The sequence below is a fragment of the Pristiophorus japonicus genome, chromosome 18 (genome assembly GCF_044704955.1).
Source record: "Pristiophorus japonicus isolate sPriJap1 chromosome 18, sPriJap1.hap1, whole genome shotgun sequence".
Taxonomy (NCBI): domain Eukaryota; kingdom Metazoa; phylum Chordata; class Chondrichthyes; family Pristiophoridae; genus Pristiophorus; species Pristiophorus japonicus.
The window spans coordinates 13,068,623-13,094,740 of record NC_091994.1 but is presented as its reverse complement, the minus strand read 5'-3'; the positions used below and the strand labels follow the sequence as shown (position 1 = coordinate 13,094,740).

Below are 26,118 nucleotides of genomic sequence, written 5' to 3'. Positions count from 1 at the left end.
CAAGTTCACAGACGTGGTCCCCGAGATGTGTGGACCCTGTGGCCATGAAGGTAAAATTAAAAAGTAAGTTCAAAAAGGCTGTTAAGGGTCTGTTAAGTACATTCATTTCGGATGCCCCCAAAAGTTCGTCACCATCCTCCGCCTGCTCCACGACGACATGCAGGCCGTGATCCTTACCAATGGATCCATTACAGACCCAATCCACGTCCGGACCAGGGTCAAACAGGGCTGCGTCATTGCCCCAACCCTCTTAATCTTTCTCGCCGCCATGCTCCACCTCACAGTCGACAAGCTCCCCACTGGAGTGGAATTAAACTACAGAACCAGTGGGAACCTGTTCAACCTTCGCCGTCTCCAGGCCAGGTCCAAGACTATCTCAACCTCTGTCGTCGAGCTACAGTACGCGGACCACGCCTGCGTCTGCACACATATCAAGGCTGAACTCCAGGACATAGTCGACGTATTTACTGAGGCGTTCAAAAGCATGAGCCTTACACTAAACATCAGTAAGACAAAGGTCCTCCACCAGCCTGTCCTCGCCGCACTGCACTGTCCCCCAGTCATCAAAATCCACGGCATGGCCCTGAACAACGTGGAGCACTTCCCCTATCTCGGGAACCTCCTATCAACAAGAACAGGCATTGATGACGAGATCCAACACCGCCTCCAGTGCGTCAGTGCAGCCTTCGGCCGCCTGAGGAAAAGAGTGTTTGAAGACCAGGCCCTCAAAACTGCCACCAAGCTCATGGTCTGCAGGGCTGTATTAATACCCGCCCTCCTGTATGGCTCAGAAACATGGACCATGTACAGTAGACACCTCAAGTCGCTGGAGAAATACCACCAACGATGTCTCCGCAAGATCTTACAAATCCCCTGGGAGGACAGACACACCAACATTAGCGTCCTCAACCAGACCAACATCCCCAGCATTGAAGCACTGGCCACACTTGATCAGCTCCGCTGGGCGGGCCACATAGTTCGCATGCCAGACACGAGACTCCCAAAGCAAGCACTCTACTCGGAACTCCTTCATGGCAAACGAGCCAAAGGTGGGCAGAGGAAACATTACAAGGACACCCTCAAAGCCTCCCTGATAAAGTGCGACGTCCCCACTGACACCTGGGAGTCCCTGGCCAAAGACCGCCCTGAGTGGAGGAAGTGCATCCGGGAGGGCGCTGAGCACCTTGAGTCTCGTCGCCGAGAGCATGCAGAAATCAAGCGCAGGCAGCGGAAGGAGGTGCGGCAAACCAGTCCCACCCACCCTTTCCCTCGACGACTGTCTGTCCCACCTGTGACAGGGACTGTGGCTCTCATCTTGAACTGTACCGCCACCTAAGAACTCATGTTAAGAGTGGAAGCAAGTCTTCCTCGATTCCGAGGGGCTGCCTATGATGAAGTACATTATAATGAGTTTAATTGGGTCGCCCGCCGCTGCCTGTTGGATCTGGGAAAGGCGCGTGGAGACGGGCTGACAGCAGATTCCCGACCCACTGTCAAAAATAAACGTTCCCACCCGACCCGCCATTGACCCCGCCCACTGACACCCAGGAAAATTCCGGCCAAAGAAACTGAACACAGCTTATTGCACGTGCTTGGCACTTTGAACATCAATAGTAAAAATTCATTAAATTTTTCTGAGGAATGCTATTTAAAGTTTTTCCGTTATTACATTGCATTTGCTGATACTTTAAAGATCCCGAAACAACTTTGCAATGGTGTTGCATTTTAGTATCTTCTACTTTCAATTTCTCTCACAATATCTTATCACTTGATGATTTCTCGGCAGTAAGTTAATTCCGGGCTGCAGCAGGGAGTTTGCCAATGGCAGCTTATCATGCCTTTTACTCTTAGCCCTTCACCTTGTTGGTATAAAGATTGCTTTCAGTATCAAAATGCATAAACTCATTGTTGACACTGGACTTATTTGCCACTAAACAAAGGGTGCAGGTGGAGAATCACACAGACACACCGAGATCGAGTTATGAGAGGAATGTGAACATTTTAACATAGAATCTCTTCAAACAGATCGAATGGTATGTGGAAACGTTTAGATTTGGATTTAGAAAAATTGTATCTTCAGAACAACATTTCAGGTCAATCAAGGACCCTTCATCAGAACTGCCGAATGTTCCAAACATTTTAAACTTGCCAGTTCTGACGAAGGGTGATCGACCTGAAACATTAACCCTGTTTCTCTCTCCACAGATGCTGCCTAAATACTGCTAACACACCCTTTTAACTCCGGGTAAATTAAATACAGTAACAGACCATTTCAGGACAAATTTCTTCCAGGAATAACCACCTTGAAGAAGTTCTGCTCGTGACGAAAGCACATGGAGCAGAAACCTTATCCCAGCCTTTCTCTCTTCCACAAACGCTACCTGACCTGCTGAATGTTTGCATTTCAGATTTTAAACATCTACAGTATTTTCCTTATTGATTTAGAAGAAAGTAAATGTTTGATTACTTCTCTTTTTGAAGGTCTGTGTATTTCCAGTGTTTTCTCCTTTCATTAACTTCTCGCTTTCAGGTCCAAACCCACTCTGTATTTTCCGGAATAATCTATTTATAATACAGTGTAGCTTCTCTTCCCATTCCCATACCGTAATCTCTGGAGATCCCATCTCCCCCCTCCCCCCTCCCCCCCAAAGATTCTATCCTTGGACCCCTCCGAGTTCTCATCTACATACTGCCCCTCGGTGACATCATCCGAAAAATCTATGTCAGATTCCATACATATCTACAGAAAATGCTGAAAATACTCAGCGGGTCAGCTGTGGAGAGAGAAATAGAGTTAATGTTTCAGGTCAATGACACTTCATCAGAACTGGCAAGTTTAAAATGTTTTGAACATTCGCCAGTTCTGACGAAGGGTCATTGACCTGTAACGTTAACTCTGTTTCTATCTCCACAGATGCTGCCTGACCCGCTGAGTATTTTCAGCATTTTCTGTTTTTATTTCAGATACCAGCATCCGCAGTATTTTGCTTTTCCATACATATCCACCTGTCATACTGCTTTTTCGACGTTCAGAATGAGCAGGAATTTCGTCGAAATAAATATTGTGAAGACCTAAGCCATTGACTTCTGCCGCTGCCACAAACTCCGTTCCCTAGCCACCAATTCCATCCCTCTCCCTGGCCACTGTCGGAGGTTGAACTAGATTGCTCGCAACCTCGATGTCCGATTTGACCGTGAGCTGAGCTTCCGACTCCACATTCCTTCCATAATATCACCCGTCTCCACTCCCTGCCTCAGCCCATCTGCAGCTGAAACCCTCATCTATGCTCTTGTTACCGTCACCTATTCTAATGCTCTCCTGGTTAGCCTCTCACCTTCCAAACTCCGTGAACTTCAGCTCATCGAAAATTCTGCTGCCTGTATCCCAACTCCCATCAAGTCCCGTTCACTCCTGCGTTCAATCACCTACATTAGCTCCCAGTCCAGCAGTGCCTCGATTTTAAAATTCTCATCCTTGTGTTCAAATCCCTCCATGACATAACCTCCTCCAGCCCTACAATCCTCCGAGAACTCTACGTTCCTCCAATTCTGGTCTCGTGCAGCCCCAACTTCCTTTGCCCCATCAGTGGCAGCCGTGTTTTCAGCTGCCTAGACCCTAAGCTCTGGAACTCCCTCCCTAAACCTCTCCACCGCGCTATCCTCCTTTAAGACACTACCTCTTTGACTATGCATTTGGTCACCTGTCCTATCTCATGTGGCTTGGGGTTAAATTTTGTCCGATAATGCACCTGTGACATTTGAGACATTTTACAACAGTAAAGGCACTATATAAATGTCATTTGTATTAAAATATTTAATTAACTGATTACTTGTGTGGATGCCTGTATAAGCAAAGCAAATGTTTGTTTGATGGACAAGATAAGCTAGAGAATATTTAATCAGAAGACTTGGAAAGGTTCCGGTGCTAAACAGCCTGTTTTTTTTTACATTTATTCCAAATGTGACTATAGCTGGATTTGGAAATGAAGCCGATAGTCGCATTCTTGAGTGGCACCGGAGCCCACATCTCCTCTCTCGCCAGAAACTGCCTGGCCTCGTTCTTCGCCATTCGTCTCTTCGCAGTCATCGTCAGCGCAGAAACCGTTTGGAACGATGATCTGCAAGATCTGTCCTGTAATTCCACGCAGGTGGGCTGTCGCCACCAATGTTACACTGAGCTTTCGCCTCTGTCGCCCTTTATCTTGTTCACACTGCAAGTTGTATTCATTTTCACCCTCTCGCTGGCAAACATTTTGTACAACAGCTGGTTGAGGGACAACTTCAGCAAAGCCACTAAAGACAAGCTTTGGAAGATTAGCTTCCTCAACATGTTTGCCAAAATACTGATTGAAGGAAGCTTTCTATTTTTGTGTCATATGCTCTACCCAGGTGTTCTGAGACAACGCGTGTTTCAATGTGATATAACCCCCTGCGAGAAGACAGTGGTCTGCACTATGCAGAAAAGTGAACAGAAAGATGCCTTTGTGATGTTCATGTACATCTGTTCCTTTGTTTCGATGTTGATAGATGTAATAGAAATGTATTCTTTGGTAGTTGTTCCCTAAAAGTATACATAAAATGTAGTTTGCGTGCATCATTTCAAATGTATTCCAATTAATTTGTATGCTGTATACAGAAAATGTTATGTTGGCCAGTTTGGACGGTGAGCTATACAAGGCATGAGGTCTGTAAAATTACATTAGACTGGATAGGTCATCGTGTCTCCCCTCAAGCAGTTTTAAAATTGAACAGGAAAATGCCATTTAGCGCATACTTCACCAAAATGTTTAGGCCCATGTTCAACAATTTGTAGTTATATAGCGCCTTTAACATAGTGAAACGACCCAAGTAACTTCACAGGAGTATTATGGGACAAAAATGACACCGAACCACATAAGTAGAAATTAGCTCAGGTGAGGCAAGCTTTAAGGAGAGTCTTGGATGAGGAATGAGAGTTGGAGAGGGTTAGGCAGGGAGTTCCAGAGCTTGGGGCCTCAGCAACAGAAAGCACGGCCAATGGTTGAGCGATTACAATCAGGGTTGCTCAGGAGGGCAGAATTAGAGGAGCGCAGACATCTTGGGAGGGGTTATGGGGAAGGAGATTACAGAAATAGGATGGGGCGAGGCCATTTGAAAATATGAATGAGAATTTTGAAATCAAGCAGTTGCTTAACCAGAAGCCAACGTAAGTCAGCGGCACAGGTGTTGATGGGAGAGGGGGACTTGGTGCGGTTGAGTTTTGGATCATCTCTAATTTATGTAGGGTAGAATGTGGGAGGCCACCCAGGAGTGGGTTGCAATAGTCAAGTCTAGAGCTAACAAAGGCACGAGGGCTTCAGCAGCGGATGAGCCGAAGCAAGGGCAGAGATGGGCGATGTTATGGAGGTGGAAATAGGCGGTCTTAGTTATGCTGCAGATATGCGGTCGAAAGCTCCTATCAGTCAAATATGACACCAATGTTGCGAAGTGTGGTTCAGCTTCAGACAAAGGTTGGGGAACAGGGATGGAGTCAGAGGCTAGGGAACGGAGTTTGTGGTGGAATTTACCTGAACTACTGGAACATGCAAAATATGGCCTCAGTTAAGGTTTCATCCTACTGTACAGGAACAATAAATAACTGCTCTTCTGTGGTCTTGCTGGATGCTTGTTTGCTGTGTTCCCTATTGCTCTGTGCTCCTTTTTGCCAGCGTGGTGATCAAAGACATATATGTACACTTATATTGACTATTGCTGTCACCCAGCAACCTTCCTCGGTACAGAGTCCTATTGTAAGTCGTCCCATCCCATTTTGTTCCAAGTTTTGCCACTCGAGATAAATTCTCATACGCAGCAGATTTTACTCACTGTATGATTTTTTTTAATTCCCACATCCAGAGAGATTTTCCATCCAATCGCACCAACTCTATCCCCTACGGACCTGGTCAATAAAGTGGGACAGAACTGGGCTGTTGGCTGAGTGCCCAACTCACGTGCCGTGAAGGGCAAAGCTCAGAAGTTATCAGCTTGGTCCAGTTTGGACAAAAGCCCTGAAATGCCCAGTGGGACATGTTTCAGGACAATTTAAATAGAAAGTGGTTAGCTGCACGAACATTTGTGTGTCCTTCTGCGCATGTCGGGTCTGCCCCCATCTCCTTCTGCGCATGTCGGGTCTGCCCCCATCTCCTTCTGCGCATGTCGGGTCTGCCCCCATCTCCTTCTGCGCATGTAGGGTCTGCCCCCATCTCCTTCTGCGCATGTCGGGTCTGCCCCCATCTCCTCCTGCGCATGTCGGGTCTGCCCCCATCTCCTTCTGCGCATGTCGGGTCTGCCCCCATCTCCTTCTGCGCATGTCGGGTCTGCCCCCATCTCCTTCTGCGCATGTCGGGTCTGCCCCCATCTCCTTCTGCGCATGTCGGGTCTGCCCCCATCTCCTTCTGCGCATGTGCGCTGTCACCGAAGTCCGGCCGTGCATGCGCGCTGTCACCGAAGTCCGGCCGTGCATGCGCAGTACCCCACGCTTTCCTCAGCTCCGTGGGAGAAGGCCCTTCACTGGATCTGTGGTGAAGAGAGGATTGAAAGTGGATCGGAAAGAGGGTCAAAGAGAGAGGGGCTGGGGAAAAGGGAATCAGAGGTCAGGAGCTCATTTTGGGGGGGGGGGGGGGGGGGGGGTGGAAGAGATGGTAAAGAGTATGGAGAGCACAGTAAGCATGTTGGAAGAACATGATCCAGGCCTAAAGAGAGGGGGGTTTGAGAGCGAGATCCAAATGGTAAGACTGGACGAAATCTCAGTCACGACACTCACTAGTCACTTCATTCCCAATAAACCCGTTAACAATCCATGGGGGAGGAATTTGGGTGGGGGGTGGGGGAGGAGGTCAGGAACTTGGGCGTGTGTGTGTGTGTTTGGGGGGGGGGGGGGGGGGGGGGGCGGGAAAGAAGAGGTCAGAAACTTGGGCTGGGGAGAAGAAGGTCTTAACCCATGTGAGCGAGCCCAATCTCTGCCAAGTAAGCTCTGTTCTGTCTGGAGTCAGAATGGCTTGAATTACACTTTGCAAAGAGAAACTGCTAGGTGTCTTATCTTCCATGGGGATCAATCAGTGATCAGGACTTGTCATCAAGGGGGCCCAATCAGAGCTTTGGGTGTTGCAAATTAACACACCCATTTAAATGTCACAAGTTACCCTGAACCCCTCAAAAGGGTCAAAAAGCAATCTAAAATAATCACGGCAACATATAAATATTACTTAAATCATTTGTGTCAAAACTCTGCAAGAAAACAAATGGGAAAGCTGCTAAATTGCTGATCAGAATAAGCACTCCAAGCCAAACTGTACTGGAATGAGTTTTATTTACACAACGTTTCCATCGTAAACTCTTTACTTCAGAGGGATGAACCTGGAGGAGTGAGTGGCACCGATACCAGGTCTGCCGTGCTTGACGGGCTTGTAAGTGATGGAAAACTCACCAAGATAATGGCCAATCATTTCAGGCTGAAAAAGGAAAAAGTAGCAAAATTAACAGAGCAAACTAAACGAATGAACCGAACCAATGAATTGTATGCAACTTAAATTAACTGTCTGGATTACAATAGGGAGTATTCCAAGATTCAATGGGACAAACATTTAATGTTCTTTCGTTAACACGATCAATCCTTTTTTTTTAAAGCGGCAATGTGTTTCAATATCATACTATTGTACCAAACACAGGTTGTGATTTGTACACATTCCCTCACCTTTCCAACGCCCAAAACAATATAAGAGTCAATTGTTGCTCACGATCTCCCACTTTTCCTAGGAGAGAATCCTCTTGTGACCCCGTTCTTAAAGCAGCTAAAATCCAATAGGGAATACAGAAGAAACTGATTTTCCACATTCTCACCACTCTCTGGGTACTCGCTGCCACAAGGAGTGGTTGAGGCGAATAGTATCGTTGCATTTAAGGGGAGGCTGGACAAGCATAAGAGGGAGAAGGGAATAGAGGGTTCTGCTGATAGATTTAGATGAGGAAAGACGGGAGGAGGCTCGAGTGGAGCATAAACGCTGGCATGGACTGGTTGGGCCGAATGGCCTGTTTCTGTGTCGTATACTCTATGTCATTACATTTACTTTATAAATACAAGGGCACCGTGTGCTAGACACGTGGGGGAATGCAGAGGAAGCAGAAATGTAAAAGCTGGTTGGTTGTATGCGACAAATCTAAAAACGCCACAAATGGTCAGAATTGTGCAGTCATGAATAGGCAGTGCTGATCAGTTCGGCTTCTCTCAACTGACTGCAATTAACTTCTTCGAGATTTACAAGGCCACGAGTGCTTTACTACCCACCTGCTCTGCCTGACATCACATTTTATGGATTTTTGAAACATTTACTGAGCTTTGCTGAAAAAAATAACCTGTTTCTTTTAACTAGCAGCTTAAGCACAGGAGAAACTGCTGTCAGCACAGAGTGTACTCTGTGCCACAATACAAATATCTCCTGCCCCAATAGAGGAAAGCGGGCCTTTTGTTCAGTATCCAAGATGCTGATCCAGGTTAGTCATTACAGAATCAGCCAAAAATCGACACACCCTGCAGACTGCGGGGATCAAAATGGGCTGGCAGGGACGTGCTTTAAATTTCAAACAGTAGAATTATGCATTTGAATGAAATAGAAAAGTCCCACCATCCCTTTATTTACCATCACCTTGAATAATCGCAATGCTTTCCTTTATTAGCCGAGGTATAGAATACAAGAGCAGGGAGGTTATGCTTGGACTGTATAAAACACTGGTTAGGCCGCAGCTGGAGTACTGCGTGCAGTTCTGGTCACACATTACAGGAAAGATGCAACTGCGCGAGAGGGTACGGAGGAGATTTATGAGGATGTTGGCAGGACTGGAGAATTTTAGCTATGAGTAAAGATTGTGTAGGCTTGTTTTCTTTGGAACAGGAGGAGACTGAGGGAAACCTTATTGAGGTATATAAAATTATGAGGGGCTTGGATAGAGTGGATAGGAAGGACCCATTTCCCTTAGCAGAGGGGTCAATAACCAGGAGGCATAGATTTAAAGAAGTTGGTAGAGGTTTAGAGAGACGAGGAAAAAGCTTTTCACCCAGAGGACGGAGGGGGTCTGGAACTCACTGGCTGAAAGGCTGGTAGAGGCAGAAACCCTCACCACTTAAAAAAAAAAAGTACTTGGATGGGCACTTAAAGAGCCGTAACCTACAGGGCTACGGACCTGGTGCCGGAACGTGGGATTAGGCTGGATAGCTCTTCTCCGACCAATGTGGACTCAATGGGCCGAATGGCCTCCTTCTGTGTTGTAATTTTCTATGGGCCTTACCTCCCGCCGTTCATAAACCCGATGCACAATGGAGTTTTATATCTAGTGTGGGGAGTTATAAATTAGAGGCAATGGAACAGGCTTGTTTGCAATTACTGTTACGAGTATTGTGAAATATACACATTGCTTTTCCACAAGCATAAGCTAAACCAATACTCAGCAGCTTGTTATTCCATCTAAATAAATAATATAATCAAATATTTTTAAAAAGCAAATCAGGAGATATTTTATACTATAACGCACAACACTGGTGTTAAAAGGCACTCGTCAGCACTTCAAACTCATTGAAACAGGCAAAGATCAGGAGGGATTCCACTTTTTTGTAGGCAAGGCATTAGGTTTTAACTCCTACACGCTACACCACCTACTGGCATATCAGAGAATTACACCAGCAACAACTCCACAGCAGTAACTTTGCCCATGCTGTAATCGGGCAAAAGTGGGAGAATCACCCAGGCAGCTCTAACCATCACAGCAATAGAATTCGACAGCACACTAAACATGCCTTTGTCCCGTCTGTCAAACCTGCACCTGTTTTTCTCCGTAAGCCCACTCTCCAAATTTATTTGGACCAACTATTTTTTCCTTTTAAAAGCATGCATGGGCTTATAATAATGGTTTGTGGCAGTGATTTCCACAATGTGTTTTTAGCATCAGATTTCGGTCTACCCATTATCATATTTTCTGTATTAGCACGTTATTTCTGTTGCTGGCGAGCACAAAAATAAACCTCTCTCTGCAATGATTGTGCTGATTTCCTTTGGATAGCTGCACTGACACTGCTTTGCAGTAATTTGCAGAGGGAGTCCCTTAGTGGGTCTTGATCATTGCAAGACCCCACATGGAAAATCTTAAAAGCCACTGGTCTGGACGGATCAATACCTTGGGGAAAGTCACTTGTTTTAAAAAAAAAAGGCAAGCAAAACAAAGAAATAAAAAGTTCGGTTCACAGGACACAGACGTCGCTGGCTGGGCCAGCATTTATTCTCCCAGTGCTCTTTAGCTATGGAGTTCCAGGATGTTGACCCAGCAGCAATATGTGTTGGGGATGGTGTGTGACTTGGAGGGGAACTTGGGAGGTGATGGTGTTCCCATGCGCCTGCTGCCCTTGACCTTCTGGGTGGTAGAGGTTGTGGATTTGGGAGTTGCTGCAGTACATCATGTAGATGGTTCACACTGCAGCCACAGTGCACCGGTGGCAGAGGGCTTGATGTTAAGGTAAATTGTAGCATTATACAAATTTCTATCATGATCTGCTTCACTTTACACAGGCAACCATTTACCTTAAAAAATCTTCTTAGGGGACAAAGTTACTGCTATCCATTGCATTTATAGCCCAGTTATAACTGAGTGAAGAAGTGCATACTGGTGATCAGAGCTTAATATCAAGTAGCTTGAATGAATCTCACTTGTTCTCCGGCTCTTTGGGGAGCCATTTGCACTGAAGGTTATCACAGATAAATAATATCTGAGCAATCGGCAGATGGTAGCCCAGAGGTAAAAAGTTCCTTAATCACTAAAAATTCTTTAGCGATAAAAAGCCACAGCTCCGTCACATTGGAAAATGCAAACATTCATTCAGAAATCTCAGCACAGGATTTTTTTTAATGCTGCAGATCCCGCACAGCCGGCTTTTAATTAGAAAAAACGCTCACGTGCGGAATTTTAAATGGCCCGAATGGACCAACAAAAATTGAAGGGAACATTGGTGGGGGTGCATTTTGGCTTCTGCTGCCAGTAATTGGGAATATGCAACGACAACGTTAGGTTTCTGGCTGTAAACCTTTCCTGGTGTTAGATGATCCAAGCACGTCAACAGAGCAAAACATTTGTGTTTGTCATCTGCAGCGTTCAAGAGTCTATAATCAATGGAGGCACCAATGGCACATCATGCACAGACATGCAATAGTGCAACACACTTCTTGTTTTACTTACTTTCCTGTGCCAAATGGATTTCACAATCTAAAAGCTGGGCTGCCCACCCGTCCTGTTCTATAACTAGCCATTGGGGTATATTTCACTGCTTCAGATTGACTCGGGTTCTGATTTATACTTCCTTTATCATGGGACTTTGCAGTTAGCTCACAGCTCAAGCAACACTGGCACATCACAGTAGGCTTCACCTTTTGGATAAATACTTTATTAAAAAAAAGGCTACGGGGAAAGAGCAGGGAAGTGGGATTAAATGGATAGCTCTACCAAAGAGCACAGACACTATGCGCCGAATGGACTCATGTGTTGTACCATTCTATGATTACAGCGCTGCCTCCAGCGGCAATGCACGTCAATATATTGCAGCAGGAGCTCAAAGATCATACAAACAGCCTTTGCTATTGTACTTTGCACATCTAAAATATTTAAAATTGTGAGATGATTATAGAAAGCCGTGGGCAAATTCGCCGTACCTTGATTTCAACCTGGTTAAAGGTTTTGCCATTGTACACACCAACCATGCTGCCAACCATCTCGGGGAGGATGACCATGTCACGAAGGTGAGTCTTGACAACCTCTGGTTTCTCCATGGGTGGAGCTTCCTTTTTGGCCTTGCGCAGCCTTTTCAGGAGGGACTGCTGTTTGCGGCGCAGACCCCTGTTCACACGCCTCCGCTGACGGGCACAATACAATTGCATCAACTGCTCACTGAAAACACAAACACAAACACTGAGACCGACTGTCGAATTCCACGCTACAGGCTCACTAAAGCCAACTGAGGTTTAATGAGAGATTTACAGCACGGAAGGAGGCCCATCACGTCCACGTCAGACGACAAAGAGCTATCCAGCCTAATTACACTTTCCAGCTCTTGGTCCGCAGCCCTGTAGTTACGGCACTTCAAGTGCGCATCAAAGTACTTTTTAAAATGAGGGTTTCTGCCTCTTCCACCCTTTCAGGCAGTGAGTTCCAGATCCCCACCACCCTCGGTGAAAAGATTTCCCCTCAAATCCCATCTAGTATTATTTAAGCACGGTTTGCGATAGGATTAGGTAGTTCTGAATATTTAACCGTTTTAAGATTCATTCAATAACCCCTCAGAAGCACGGCATGTCTTGGTACTAAGTGAGAACCAGAGGGCAGCATGCGTCAGAGACAGAAGGCTGTGGGTTCAAGGCCCAGTCGGGAATTTGAGCATGTAGTGCAGTACTGAGGGACTGCTTCGTCAAAGGCATCATCTTTCAGACATCTGCTGTTCGCAGGACCTTCGTGAGACAATTTTCTTCAAGGTGTTTTTTTTCTAGCACTCTCCCAGCCTTTTAGAGGAAAATGGAGGCACACGCTGCACTATGAAGCCAAAGAATAAGAGTGCACATTCTTGATTTTCTCCCCCTGGCGAGAGGGAAAACTGCACTTATACAGGCCTGGTATACAACCTCAAGCCCCAGCCATCATTTTGTTATGGGCATGACCAGGCTGAACTCAGTTTTGAGTCTGCTGTTGTATCTTTCCCCTTGATATGCAGGTCTGCATTTAGAACCAGTGATCAATGGGATATTTGATGATGATGATTTGAGCAATTGTTCCAGCAGCTGTTTTGTTTAAATATAAAAGTGTTGCTGTAATTCCAAAACTCTGAATTCACTACACAGCAACGTCACCGATATAAACACGCTATAATCAGCATGTATCACAGCTAGGAAAATAAAGTGCCGTATATATTTCTCAAGCATCTTACTTCATGTTACATTGAAGTGCAAGGCTCGTCGGCAAATCGGGAGTCATTTTGCACAAGATTCCACAACCAGCATGTACATCTCATTTTCAAACTGGTATCCACCCAGACCTTATGATTATTACATTTATGTTCATCGGTGATCAGATTGCTGTATTTGTTAACTTGTATAACTAACATAACTTGAGCAAATCTAGGCTGACACTCCTAGTGCAGTGCTGAGGGAGTGCTGCACTGTCAGAGGTGCCGTCTTTCAGAAGAGACGTTAAGCCTTTCAGGGAGATGTAAAAGATCCCATGACACTATTTCGAAGAGCTATCCCCGGTGTCCTGGCCATTATTTATCCCTCAAATCAACCCAACAAAAACAGATTATCTGGTCATTATCACATTGCTGTTTGTGGGAGCTTACTGTGCGCAACTTAGCTGCTGCATTTCCTACATTACAACAGTGACGACACTTCAAAATAACTCATTGGCTGTAAAGCACTCTGGGACATCCGGTGGTCGTGAAAGACACTATAGAAGTACAAGTCTGTCTTTATTTCTGTTGCTGTATATACACACACATTAGTAAAACATTCTCTGCCAAAATAGCACTGATTTCATTTGGTAAAAGTCACAATATTTCCAAAGTGAGGACAGTGCATCAATAGATGCAGCCCCCGCCCCCAAAAGTTTGAAAACATATTGGTTTACACCAAAGTTGAAACACTCGAATCAAACTAAACACACTGCAATCTGAACACCAGAAATTGAAAACAATATTCCTCAGTATAAATCAGGTATGACAGAAATTATTCATTGAACACAATGCAACTTACTAGGACATATCAAGGAGCTGATCCAGATCAACACCTCTGTAGGTGAATTTCCTGAAGGTCCTTTTCTTCTTCTGTTCTACTTGGTCAGCCTATGTTAAAAAATATATATAAGATTGCAACATAAAAAATAAGCACTACTGAGGAATAGGCACAGCTCTCCTCAGCTTAAGACACATTTGTAAAAGGCTCATTTGGTTGGGTCACTGGGGACCATCTACTTTTCTCGAAGGAATTAACAAATGGGGTATTGTAGGATAACTTGCTGCTCTCCCATTGTTATTTGTTAAAAAATGTTGATACTTCCAAACAGGTTCAAATTTAATCAGATCTGTTTATTTACACAAACATATAGAACCCCCAGCCTCTACTCAACTTGTCACCTTACTGGTAAGTACTTGATTTGTAGCATAATGTTTAAAATTCTGACGGGTTGAGACGGGTTAGATGCAGGAAGAATGTTCCCAATGTTGGGGAAGTCCAGAACCAGGGGTCACAGTCTAAGGATAAGGGATAAGTCATTTAGTACCGAGATGAGGAGAAACTTCACCCAGAGAATGGTGAACCTGTGGAATTCTCTACCACAGAAAGTTGTTGAGGCCAATTCACAAAATATATTCAAAAAGGAGTTAATATAGTCCTTATTCCTAGGGGGATCAAGGGGTATGGTGAGAATGCAGGAATGGGGTACTGAAGTTGCATGTTCAGCCATGAACTCATTGAATGGCGGTGCAGGCTCAAAGGGCCGAATGGCCTACTCCTGCACCTATTTTCTATGTTTCTATATCCAAATCCTACATTTTTCCCAATTTTGTTGTTCTACTTGCCAATGTTTCCTTCCATTTAATCTGGGCAGTCACATAACTAGCACTCCCACTACCCAGTCAAGTACTTACCTACCCTGCCCTCAACTTTTCTGTTCCTTTACTGAACTCACTCCCCTCACAAGCTCGCTGGTGTTGACAGCTCCATTATATTTCTTAGAACATTATATATATATATATATACACACACACCAGGTTGCCAGAAGCCAAGCAGTGTGCAGCGGGAGGAGGCTACAACCTGTCCAATGTTGCCCGAAGAGCACTCCAGACATCAGGGGCTGGAATCCAGGCTTGAAACTCAACTCATCATCCCACAGCAAGCTGGTTATGACATTAAGGTCACTTACTGGCATCTTCAAACCTACCCCCACCCATTAAAAAACAAAGTTACCCGGCACACTGATTTTTAAAATAAGCCTTTTCTCCCCCATGTTATGGAGTAACGCCGCCACGGATTGCATTGGGGCTCGTCTGAGGCCCACACACACACCCGGTACCCTCTCGTTTGATATCAATCGATTGTTTTTTCGCGCAAAATAACGCGTCAATATCATAGTTTAGACGTGGGTCTGTAAAATTATCGGCGCTGCGGCGACCCTGGAGATAATCCGAAGGCGGATTGACGAGGATTGCAATGCGCCGCCATCTCCGAACACCCACCATTTTCGCCCGCTGCTGCTGGAAAGGATTGATCTCGTTCCCGACGCGGCAAATATCGCGGGGTTTCGGCGCTGGGTGTCAAAGGTCAGATCCGACCTTCCTCAGGGGGCACTATTGATCCAATGCGCATGCGTAGAGAAACCTGGGTTACTGAACTAGAAGAGGTCTGTTGGAAAACTGTAACCAACTGTACAGTGTACTATCAATAAAACATGATTTTTAAAAAATCCTTGAATATCTATATAAGGCAGAACATACTGCAAATACACAAATCTTTCAGTAACTATGTGGCCAAAATGCAACATTTGGGAAACAGTTGCCCCTGAGTATAAATAGGCTCAGTATATGAATTTGTCTGGGTGGGGTGGGAGTGCCAATTATAGAGTGATAAAACGGGACTGTGCCAAGATTAAATGGAAAGAAAAATTGGCAAATAGAACAAGCAATGGGAAATATGTACATAGGAGTTGGAAAAGTTACAAAGTTACCTGTAAAAAAAGACTTGCATTTATATCGTGCTTTTCACAACCACCAGACGTCCCAAAGCGTTTTACAGCCAATTAGGTACTTTTTGACGTGTAGTCACTGTTGTAATGTAGGAAACACAGCAGCCAATTTGCACTCAGCAAGTTCCCACAAACAGCAATGTGCAACGGCCACCACATGTTAAAAAAAATCCACACACAGGCACACCCTTCAATATATAGTTCGGGGCCTCAAATGTCAGGTTCCTCATTGAAACACCTGTGAACTCATCCCTTTTTGGTGTGGAAGCGGGTCATTCTCGACACAAGGGACTGCCTGATACTAATGACTAAATAATCTGTTTTAGTGATGTTGATTGAGGGATAAATGGCTAAGATCTGCATAACTAACCTGACCAGCCACCATGACTTCCGGGTGGTTTCTCCCTGGTCAGGAAGGTATATGCTTACATTTTTGTAAAACAGGAGGTGGGTGGGATTGGTGACCCATCCACCTCCACGGAGGTGTGTGGGGGACCTGACCCATCCACCTCCATGGCACGAACCTGGTATTGCAGTACTTCCAGGAACGGTGCAGTGGCTCTAGGCCTTTTGGCTAAGAGCATTGGCGCAGAGTGATCCTTGACTGGTGCAGGGTGACCTCTGGCGTTTGACAAAGAATTGTAACGATTGGATAACGATTGGACATGAATTTAATTAAAAAAAAAAAAATAAAAAAAATAAATAGGGGCCAACGATGTCTTCGCAAGATCCTACAAATCCCCTGGGAGGACAGGTGCACCAACATCAGCGTCCTCATCCAGGCTAACATCCCCAGCATTGAAACACTGACCACACTCAATTAGCTCCGCTGGGCAGGCCGCATAGTTCACATGCCAGACACGAGACTCCCAAAGCAAGTGCTCTACTCGGAGCTCCTTCACGGCAAACGAGCCAAAGGTGGGCAGCGGAACCTCAAAGCCTCCTTGATAAAGTGCGACATCCCCACCGACACCTGGAAGTCCCTGGCCAAAGATCGCCCTAAGTGGAGGAAGTACATTCGAGAGGGCGCTGAGCACCTCGAGCCTCGTCGCCAAGAGCTTGCAGAAATCAAGCGCAGGCAGCGGAAAGAGCGTGCGGCAAACCAGTCCCATCCACCCCTTCCCTCAACGACTATCTGTCCCACCTGTGGCAGAATCTGTGGCTCTCGTATTGGACTGTTCAGCCACCAAAGAACTCACTTTAGGAGTGGAAGCAAGTCTTCCTCGATTCCGAGCGGCTGTCTATGATGATGAAATAGTGGCCAGGACAGCTCTCCTGCTCTTCTTCGAAATAATGCCATGGGATCTTTTACGTCCATGCGAGAGAGTAGACAGGGCTTCGATTTAACATCTCATCTGAAAGACGACATCTCTAACAGTACAGCACACCCTCAGTGCGGTACTGGAGTGTAAGGCTAGATTTTTGTGCTCAAGTCTCTGGAGTGGGACTTGAACTCACAACCTTCTGACTCAGAGGCGATGGTGTTACCAACTGAGCCACTGCTTAACACATTAGATGAAAAGTGGAGTATAGTGAAAGGCTGCGGTTTGTTTGAATAAACACATTTGATTATATTTGAAACTAAATACAAAAGCATTTATTTTTAAAGGGCAGATTTGAAAAAATGAAAGCCAAGACAAATATAAAAATATAGAAATTCTACCAAAGGGGTGATTAGCAAAGCAAAACAGGAGTATGAGAAAAAGTTAGTAAAAAGGTCTTCTATAGGGAATTTAATAATAGTCAAGATACAGCTATGACCACTAAGATATGAAAAAAATAAAGAACTTGCATTTCTAAAGCACCATTCACAACCTACCACCTCAGTTGGTAGCACCCTTGCTCGCCTGAGTCAGAAGGTTGTAGGTTCATGTCCCACTCCAGAGACTTGAGTATAAAATCTAGGCTGATACTCCAGTGCAGCGCTAAGGGAGTGCTGCCGTCTTCAGCTGAGACATTAAACCGAGGCCCCATCTGCTCTCTCAGGCGGACGTAAAAGATCCTAAGGCACTATTGCGAAGAAGAGCAGGGGAGATATCCCCGGTGTCCTGGCCAATATTTATCCCTCAATCAGCATCACTAAAACAGATTACCTGATCATTATCACATTGCTGTTTGTGGGAGCTTGCTTGTGCTGCGTTTCCTACATTATAACAGTGACTACACTTCAAAACGTACTTCATTGGCTGTAAAGCATTTTGGGACATCTGGTGGTCATGAAAGGCGCTATATAAATGCAAAGTCTATTTAAAATGTTCAACAGCCAATGTAGTTACTGTTCTAATGTAGAGAAACACAGCAACCAATTTGCAAACAGCAAACTTTCACAAACAGCAGAGATGTTTGTAATGTTTTTGTAATGTTGGTTGAGAGATAACTATTGGCCAGGAAACGGGGGAGAACTCCCATATTCTTCTTTATAACATGCCATAGGGTTTTCTACACCCACCTGAGAGGGCAGACAATTAAACATCTCATCCGAAAGACCCACCTCCGACAGTGCAACACTCCCACAGTCCTGGTCAATATTTATGCCTCAATAAACATCACTAAAACAGATTATCTGGCCATTATCACATTGCTGTTTGTGCGCAAATAGGCTACTGTGTTTCCTACAATAGTGGCTACACTTCAAAAGTAGTTCAAATGGCTGTAAAACACTTTGGGAGGTCCTGAAAGGCACTTTCTTTCTTTTTCTTGTTTCACCAGACAGGTTAATCCTGGCACTCCACATTGGACAGGTCATTTTCTTTTAACATTGCAGTTCAGACACTGGGATGTTGGGCAATTCCCCGGTATTACAGCAATGATGATAGTCCCTTGTTGGAAAGAGAATCACTGATGGCGATGAATGCCAATATGAGAGTCAAGCTCTGCTGCACAAGCTCTCTTGAGTCAACAGGTTGCTCTAGCTGCAAGTTTCCACTGGTGCCATTTCTCTACACAATGGTGCTCATCCTGCTGACCCTATCATTACTGTGACTTGCCAGCTCATGCAAGCATCCATCAGATTTTCTCAGCTGTCCACATTGATATAGCCTGAAGTTGTCCTTCAGTGTACCCTGTATCTCTTTCACTGACAAACCAGGTCCTATTCCAGCTTGCTGTACAGAATCCTTTTTAGCATTCTTAAGTCTTCCATTTAAATTTGTGTCCTAACTCGTATCTGCATGGCTTCAATATTGGTGGTAGTCATGAACTTCAGGATCTCACACTTCAGTGCAGCACTGAGTGCTGCAATGTCAGTGGTTCCATCTTTCAGATGAGGTGTTAAAAATGGTGCCTGTACTTTGAGAAAGTCAATTATGTTGGCAGTGGCTTTGGAGATTGTATAATGCAACATCTTTCACTCACCGTAGGCATCATTTGTTTGTTCTATAATGATACACAACTCATGTTAGATGTGAAACACCTACTTGCCCAACAGACTGAGACACAATCTGGTATAACATGGCTGGATTGTCATGCAATGGTTGGCCCAACCTTTTTATTTTGCACATAGCTCTGGCAATCTCTAAGTGCTACATGCAACAATGCTACTGCGATATCAGAAGTAGCTTTATGACTAAATTAACATATTCCGAAATAAAAAAATAAATGTCCTAAAAACATTACTTCTCCTAAAAAAAATAAACACTTCCTAACTAATCTGACCACACGAACAATGACAGGTAAAGATCCTCTGGTCGATCAAGTCTGTCCCACACAATTGTGATACCTTGTCCACCCCACCCGAAACTATGTGATCTCCTGAGAGGCGAAAAACCAGATTGAAAAACCCAGGCCAAATTTGGTGGAAAAACCTGAGAAATTGCTCTCCGACCCATCTAGCCGATCGAAATGAGTCCAGATCATCACTCTGGCCCTGAATTCCCTGCAGTATCTACCTTCTGTAAGAGGTGATCTCCGCCTCAGCCGGAAACTGGTCGGAATTCAGTGAATCCTCACACGAGACTGTTCCCGATGTTGGGGAAGTCCAGAACCAGGGGTCATACAGGACCGAGATGAGGAGAAATGTTTTTCACCCAGAGAATTGTGAACCTGTGGAATTCTCTACCACAGAAAGTTGTTGAGGCCAGTTCGTTGGATATATTCAAAAGGGAGTTAGATGTGGCCCTTATGGCTAAAGGGATCAACGGGTATGGAAAGAAAACAGGAATGGGGTACTGAAGTTGCATGATCAGCCATGATCATATTGAATGGTGGTGCTGGCTCGATGGGCCGAATGGCCTACTCCTGCGCCTATTTTCTATATTTCTATGAGATGGCAACCTGTTCCAGAGGTCCACTAATCCCTGGGAAAAGAACCGGTTCCTGACATTTAACCTAGATCTGGCCATATACAACTTACATTTGTGATCCCTGGTCCTCCTTAACCTCAGATTGGAACAAACTGTCAACTGGAACTCAGTCTATTCCCTTCATTATCTTTTAAATCTACTGAGCCAGACAGTGATCCATTGCCTTCTAAACCTTCCCAACTAAAAGACACAAAGCGTGAGGCCTATGGTGAACGCAAATTATCATTTGACACATTGACGCAAATTTAATGGGATGGTTGAATTTTGCCTCAAATTCCTGGCCTCCCTGGGCAGGACTTGAGCTTCTGCATTCTGATCCCAGGAAATTATTGGCCAGGAATTTCATGGCCTTCAACTATCAATTTAACTCAGTATTCTTGTCTGTCAAGAGGTCATGGATACAGAACCGGAGTACATAATCCACAATGGCATTACAGTGCAGTACTAAGTATATGCTGCCTTGTTGGAGGTCATGCATTTCGGATGAAACATTAAACTAAAGCCCTATATATCTTAAAACAGCAGTGGCTGTGTGTACGCAGAATTGGCTGAGGGACAGAAAGCAGAGTGTAGTGATGAACGGTTGTTCTTCAGACTGGAGGGGAGTGTGCAGTGGTGTCCCCTAGGCGTCGGGGTTGGAATCAATGCCGTTGATGTATATTAATGACCTGGACTTGGATATACAGAGCATAACTTCAAAGTTTGACACGAAACTCAGAAATGTAGTAAACAGTGATAAGGATAGCAACAGATTTCAGGACAAGGACAGACTGGTGAAATGGGAAGACATATGGCAGATGACATTTTGCAGAAAGTGTGAAGTGATTCGTTTGATTTGACAAGAGGCAATATAAATTAAATGTTAAATTTTAAAGGGGGTGCAGGAACAGAGAGACCTGGGGGTGTACACACACACACAAGTCTTTGAAGGTAGCAGGACAAGTTAAAGAGGCTGTTAGAAAGGCATATGGCTTTATAAATAGAAGTGTAGAGTACGAAAGCAAGGAAGTTATGCTAAACCTTTAGAAACACTGGTTAGGGCTCAGCTGGAGTATTGTGGCCAATTCTGGGCACTACATTTTAGGACAGGTATCAAGGCCTTAGAGGGTGCTGAGAATGATTAGAATGGTATCAGGGACAAAAAACTTCAGTTACATGGAGAGAAATGTTCCCGTGAAGCTGCGCGACCACGCAGCTTTCTGAAGGTCGAGTGCAGGCCACTTGCCGGCTTCACAATGGAAAAACCACGCATGCACGGAAATTTGAAGGGGCCACACATCTAAAAAAAAAAGATTAGAGAACATTGGTGGAGACCAGAGAAACTGATTTATTCTCCGCAGAGCAGAGAAGGTTAAGGGGAGATTTGATAGGTGTACAAAATCGTGAAGGGTTTTGATACATTAAAAATGGAGAAATTACTTCCAATGGCAGAGGGTCGATAACCAGAGGACAGTTTTAAGATAATTTGCAAAAGACCCAGAGGAAAGAAGAAATGTTTTTACGCAGTGAATGATGATGATCTGGAATGCGCTGGAATGGAAGCAGTCAACAATAACTTTCAAAAGGGAATTGGATAAATACTCGGTGAAAAGATTTGCAGGGGGAGTAAAACTAATTGGATAGCTATTTCAAAGATGCGGCACAAGCATGATGGGCTCCTTCTGTGCTCTATCATTCTATGATCTGTTCAGGTGGACATAAAAAATTCAATGGCACTATATGGTGGTTGGTTTGCTTGGTTTCCTGTGCAATATTCTCCTCCAGCCAACACAACCACATAGAACTTTGGGGTAGACTTGGTGGAAAAATGCATGACATGTTTGATTGGCCCTGTGGTCTGTTTCAGTGCTGTAACATTATGAAATTGGTTAATTTTATTTCATGCCGCTGGGATCTTGCTGTGCAAATTGGCTGTTTTGCTTGGCCACTCATGTGAGTACAGCAATTTATTAGTTGTAAAGCACTAGAGATACTGTCTAAATGCAAGTTCTTTCTTTATATGTGCAGGAAAAATAGCACCAGAACAGCCTCCGAAGACAACTGCAATTCTATTTATGAAGCAGTTCTCATGCAACCTTTGAAAGATGTGCAAATTAACATTAACCTCAGGATATACCAAGCCCACGTCCCCCTTCATAAGCATAACTGTGGCGAGGGCAGCATAATCCTTCACCCCGCTCCTCAACCAAAAGTAACGTATCTAAGGCAGTCTGTGAAAATCACACACCGAGGCCGAATCAGTTGAAATTCTTCAAAATCTGCTTCGCACTTCTTGCTCACTGTATTATCAATAGCATCCCTCACAAATCCTCAGTAGCAATTCACTGCAAGTGCAGTGTAAACTTGCATCCTACTGCCTCATGAGTTATGCTAACGCACTTTGCGACAAACATGGTGCATATACATTAATGTAGTAGTTTGTGTTCATATGTTGACATTTACATGGTAGAGCCCAAATTGTTTCTGAAGTTCTCATTTGTACATTGCACCAAACAGGCATCAGACATGTTGGTACAAATGGCCATCTTCCAACCTGTAAGCAGTTCCAGATAAACTAATGACAGTACATTGTTTAAGAATTCCATCCAAAAAATGTTTCCGGTCCTCTACATCTCGACTTATGCAAGAGGTACATATGCAGTAGCCCTCCCAACACCTTCAACAAAGAGGTGGGTGGAGAGGTTTAGGGAGGAAATTGCAGAACTTGGGACATAGATGGCTGAAGTCACAGCCACTAATGGTGGGGCAAAGAGTCAGGAATGCACAAGAGGTTGGAGTTGGAGGAATGGGGCATTCTTAGGGATGGAGGTCGCAGAAATAGCATGGGGGAAACCATGGAGAGTATTGAATAATACAATGAGAATTTAAAAATTGAAGCAGATTAATATGCACAGCAGTGATAAACAGGGCTCGTAAGTGGGTATAGGGTGAACAGGACTTGGTGCAGGTTAGGATGCAGACAGAGCAATGCAATGGTCACGTCTGGAGCATGAATGAAGATTTCAGCAGCAGACAACCCTGGATGCAGAGTCTAGAACTAGGTCAGTGCCTCAGAATAATGGGTCAGCCAAGTTAGGACAGAAATGGGGGGGGGGGGGGGAACAGTGCCTCAGAATAAGGGGTGAGCCACATAGGACACAGATGGAGAAATTTCTTCACTGAATGGGTTGTAAATCTTTGGAATTATCTACCCCAGAGAGCAGTAGATGCTGTCGTTGAGTATATTGAATTAATTGTGCAAATAGATGTTAACAAATATGATGTGATTGGGATTACGGAGACGTGGCTCCAGGATGATCAGGGCTGGGAACTCAACATCCAGGGGTATTCAACATTCAGGAAGGATAGAATAAAAGGAAAAGGAGGTGGGGTAGCATTGCTGGTTAAAGAGGAGATTAATGCAATAGTTAGGAAAGACATTAGCTTGGATGATGTGGAATCTATATGGGTAGAGCTGCAGAACACTAAAGGGCAAAAATCGTTAGTGGGAGTTGTGTACAGACCTCCAAACAGTAGTAGTGATGTTGGGGAGGGCATCAAACAGGAAATTAGGAGTGCATGCAATAAAGGTGCAGCAGTTATAATGGGTGACTTTAATATGCACATAGATTGGGCTAGCCAAACTGGAAGCAATACGGTGGAGGAGGATTTCCTGGAATGCATAAGGGATGGTTTTCTAGACCAATATGTCGAGGAACCAACTAGGGGGGAGGCCATCTTAGACTGGGTGTTGTGTAATGAGAGAGGATTAATTAGCAATCTCATTGTGCGAGGCCCCTTGGGGAAGAGTGACCATAATATGGTGGAATTCTGCATTAGGATGGAGAATGAAACAGTTAATTCAGAGACCATGGTCCAGAACTTAAAGAAGGGTAACTTTGAAGGTATGAGGCATGAATTGGCTAAGATAGATTGGCTAATGATACTTAAGGGGTTGACTGTGGATGGGCAATGGCAGACATTTAGAGAACGCATGGATGAATTACAACAATTGTACATTCCTGTCTGGCGTAAAAATAAAAAAGGGAAGGTGGCTCAACCGTGGCTATCTAGGGAAATCAGGGATAGTATTAAAGCCAAGGAAGTGGCATACAAATTGGCCAGAAATAGCAGCGAACCTGGGGACTGGGAGAAATTTAGAACTCAGCAGAGGAGGACAAAGGGTTTGATTAGGGTAGGGAAAATGGAGTACGAGAAGAAGCTTGCAGGGAACATTAAGGCGGATTGCAAAAGTTTCTATAGGTATGTAAAGAGAAAGAGGTTAGTAAAGACAAACGTAGGTCCCCTGCAGTCAGAATCAGGGGAAGTCATAACGGGGAACAAAGAAATGGCAGACCAATTGAACAAGTACTTTGGTTCAGTCTTCACTAAGGAGGACACAAACAACCTTCCGGATATAAAAGTGGTCAGAGGGTCTATTAAGGAGGAGGAACTGAGGGAAATCTTTATTAGTCGGGAAATTGTGTTGGGGAAATTGATGGGATTGAAGGCCGATAAATCCCCAGGGCCTGATGGACTGCATCCCAGAGTACTTAAGGAGGTGGCCTTGGAAATAGCGGATGCATTGACAGTCATTTTCCAACATTCCATTGACTCTGGATCAGTTCCTATCGAGTGGAGGGTAGCCAATGTAACCCCACTTTTTAAAAAAGGAGGGAGAGAGAAAACAGGAAATTATAGATCGGTCAGCCTGACCTCAGTAGTGGGTAAAATGATGGAATCAATTATTAAGGATGTCATAGCAGCGCATTTGGAAAATGGTGACATGATAGGTCCAAGTCAGCATGGATTTGTAAAAGGGAGATCATGCTTGACAAATCTTCTGGAATTTTTTGAGGATGTTTCCAATAAAGTGGACAAAGGAGTACCAGTTGATGTGGTATATTTGGACTTTCAGAAGGCTTTCGACAAGGTCCCACACAGGAGATTAATGTGCAAAGTTAAAGCACATGGGATTGGGGGTAGTGTGCTGACGTGGATTGAGAACTGGTTGTCAGACAGGAAGCAAAGAGTAGGAGTAAATGGGTACTTTTCGGAATGGCAGGCAGTGACTAGTGGGGTACCGCAGGGTTCTGTGCTGGGGCCCCAGCTGTTTACATTGTACATTAATGATTTAGACGAGGGGATTAAATGTAGTATCTCCAAATTTGCGGATGACACTAAGTTGGGTGGCAGTGTGAGCTGCGAGGAGGATGCTATGAGGCTACAGAGTGACTTGGATAGGTTAGGTGAGTGGGCAAATGCATGGCAGATGAAGTATAATGTGGATAAATGTGAGGTTATCCACTTTGGTGGTAAAAACAGAGAGACAGACTATTATCTGAATGGTGACAGATTAGGAAAAGGGAAGGTGCAACGAGACCTGGGTGTCATGGTACATCAGTCATTGAAGGTTGGCATGCAGGTACAGCAGGCGGTTAAGAAAGCAAATGGCATGTTGGCCTTCATAGCGAGGGGATTTGAGTACAGGGGCAGGGAGGTGTTGCTACAGTTGTACAGGGCCTTGGTGAGGCCACACCTGGAGTATTGTGTACAGTTTTGGTCTCCTAACTTGAGGAAGGACATACTTGCTGTTGAGGGAGTGCAGCGAAGATTCACCAGACTGATTCCCGGGATGGTGGGACTGACCTATCAAGAAAGACTGAATCAACTGGGCTTGTATTCACTGGAGTTCAGAAGAGTGACGGGTTTGGACAGGTTGGATGCAGGAAGAATGTTCCCAATGTTGGGGAAGTCCAGAACCAGGGGTCACAGTCTAAGGATAAGGGGTAAGCCATTTAGGACCGAGATAAGGAGAAACTTCTTCACCCAGAGAGTGGTGAACCTGTGGAATTCTCTACCACAGGAAGTAGTTGAGGCCAATTCACTAAATATATTCAAAAGGGAGTTAGATGAAGTCCTTACTACTCGGGGGATCAAGGGGTATGGCGTGAAAGCAGGAAGTGGGTACTGAAGTTTCATGTTCAGCCATGAACTCGTTGAATGGCGGTGCAGGCTAGAAGGGCTGAATGGCCTGCTCCTGCACCTATTTTCTATGTTT

At 44.7% G+C, this 26,118-nt stretch overlaps 2 protein-coding genes across 2 annotated transcripts; one reads left to right on the top strand and one right to left on the bottom strand.

The window, feature by feature from the left end:
- The first annotated feature begins 3,983 nt into the window (after nt 1-3,983).
- On the top strand, nt 3,984-4,565 carry LOC139229383 (gap junction beta-1 protein-like). The gene has a single exon (XM_070861082.1). It carries the CDS (start codon nt 3,984-3,986, stop codon nt 4,563-4,565), a length of 582 nt encoding a protein of 193 aa, XP_070717183.1.
- Nucleotides 4,566-7,308: 2,743 nt separating this feature from the next.
- rps15 (ribosomal protein S15) lies at nt 7,309-15,355 on the bottom strand. The gene is made up of 4 exons (XM_070859665.1): nt 15,272-15,355; nt 13,791-13,879; nt 11,706-11,940; nt 7,309-7,469 (listed from the first exon to the last, which is right to left on the bottom strand). The coding sequence occupies exons 1-4, from the start codon at nt 15,272-15,274 to the stop codon at nt 7,356-7,358; spliced, it is 441 nt and encodes a 146-aa protein (XP_070715766.1). The 5' UTR covers nt 15,275-15,355; the 3' UTR covers nt 7,309-7,355.
- Nucleotides 15,356-26,118: the final 10,763 nt, after the last annotated feature.

What these genes read in the sequence shown, in the direction of transcription:
- rps15 (XM_070859665.1), bottom strand. An exon ending in CAGCTCCTTGATATGTCCTA is followed by an intron (nt 11,941 to 13,790) that starts GTAAGTTGCATT and finishes TTGTGTTTTCAG; the next exon opens with TGAGCAGTTGATGCAATTGT. An exon ending in TTAACCAGGTTGAAATCAAG is followed by an intron (nt 7,470 to 11,705) that starts GTACGGCGAATT and finishes TTCCTTTTTCAG; the next exon opens with CCTGAAATGATTGGCCATTA.
- LOC139229383 (XM_070861082.1), top strand. Translation starts at nt 3,984, where the DNA reads ATGAAGCCGATAGTCGCATTCTTGAGTGGCACCGGAGCCCACATCTCC.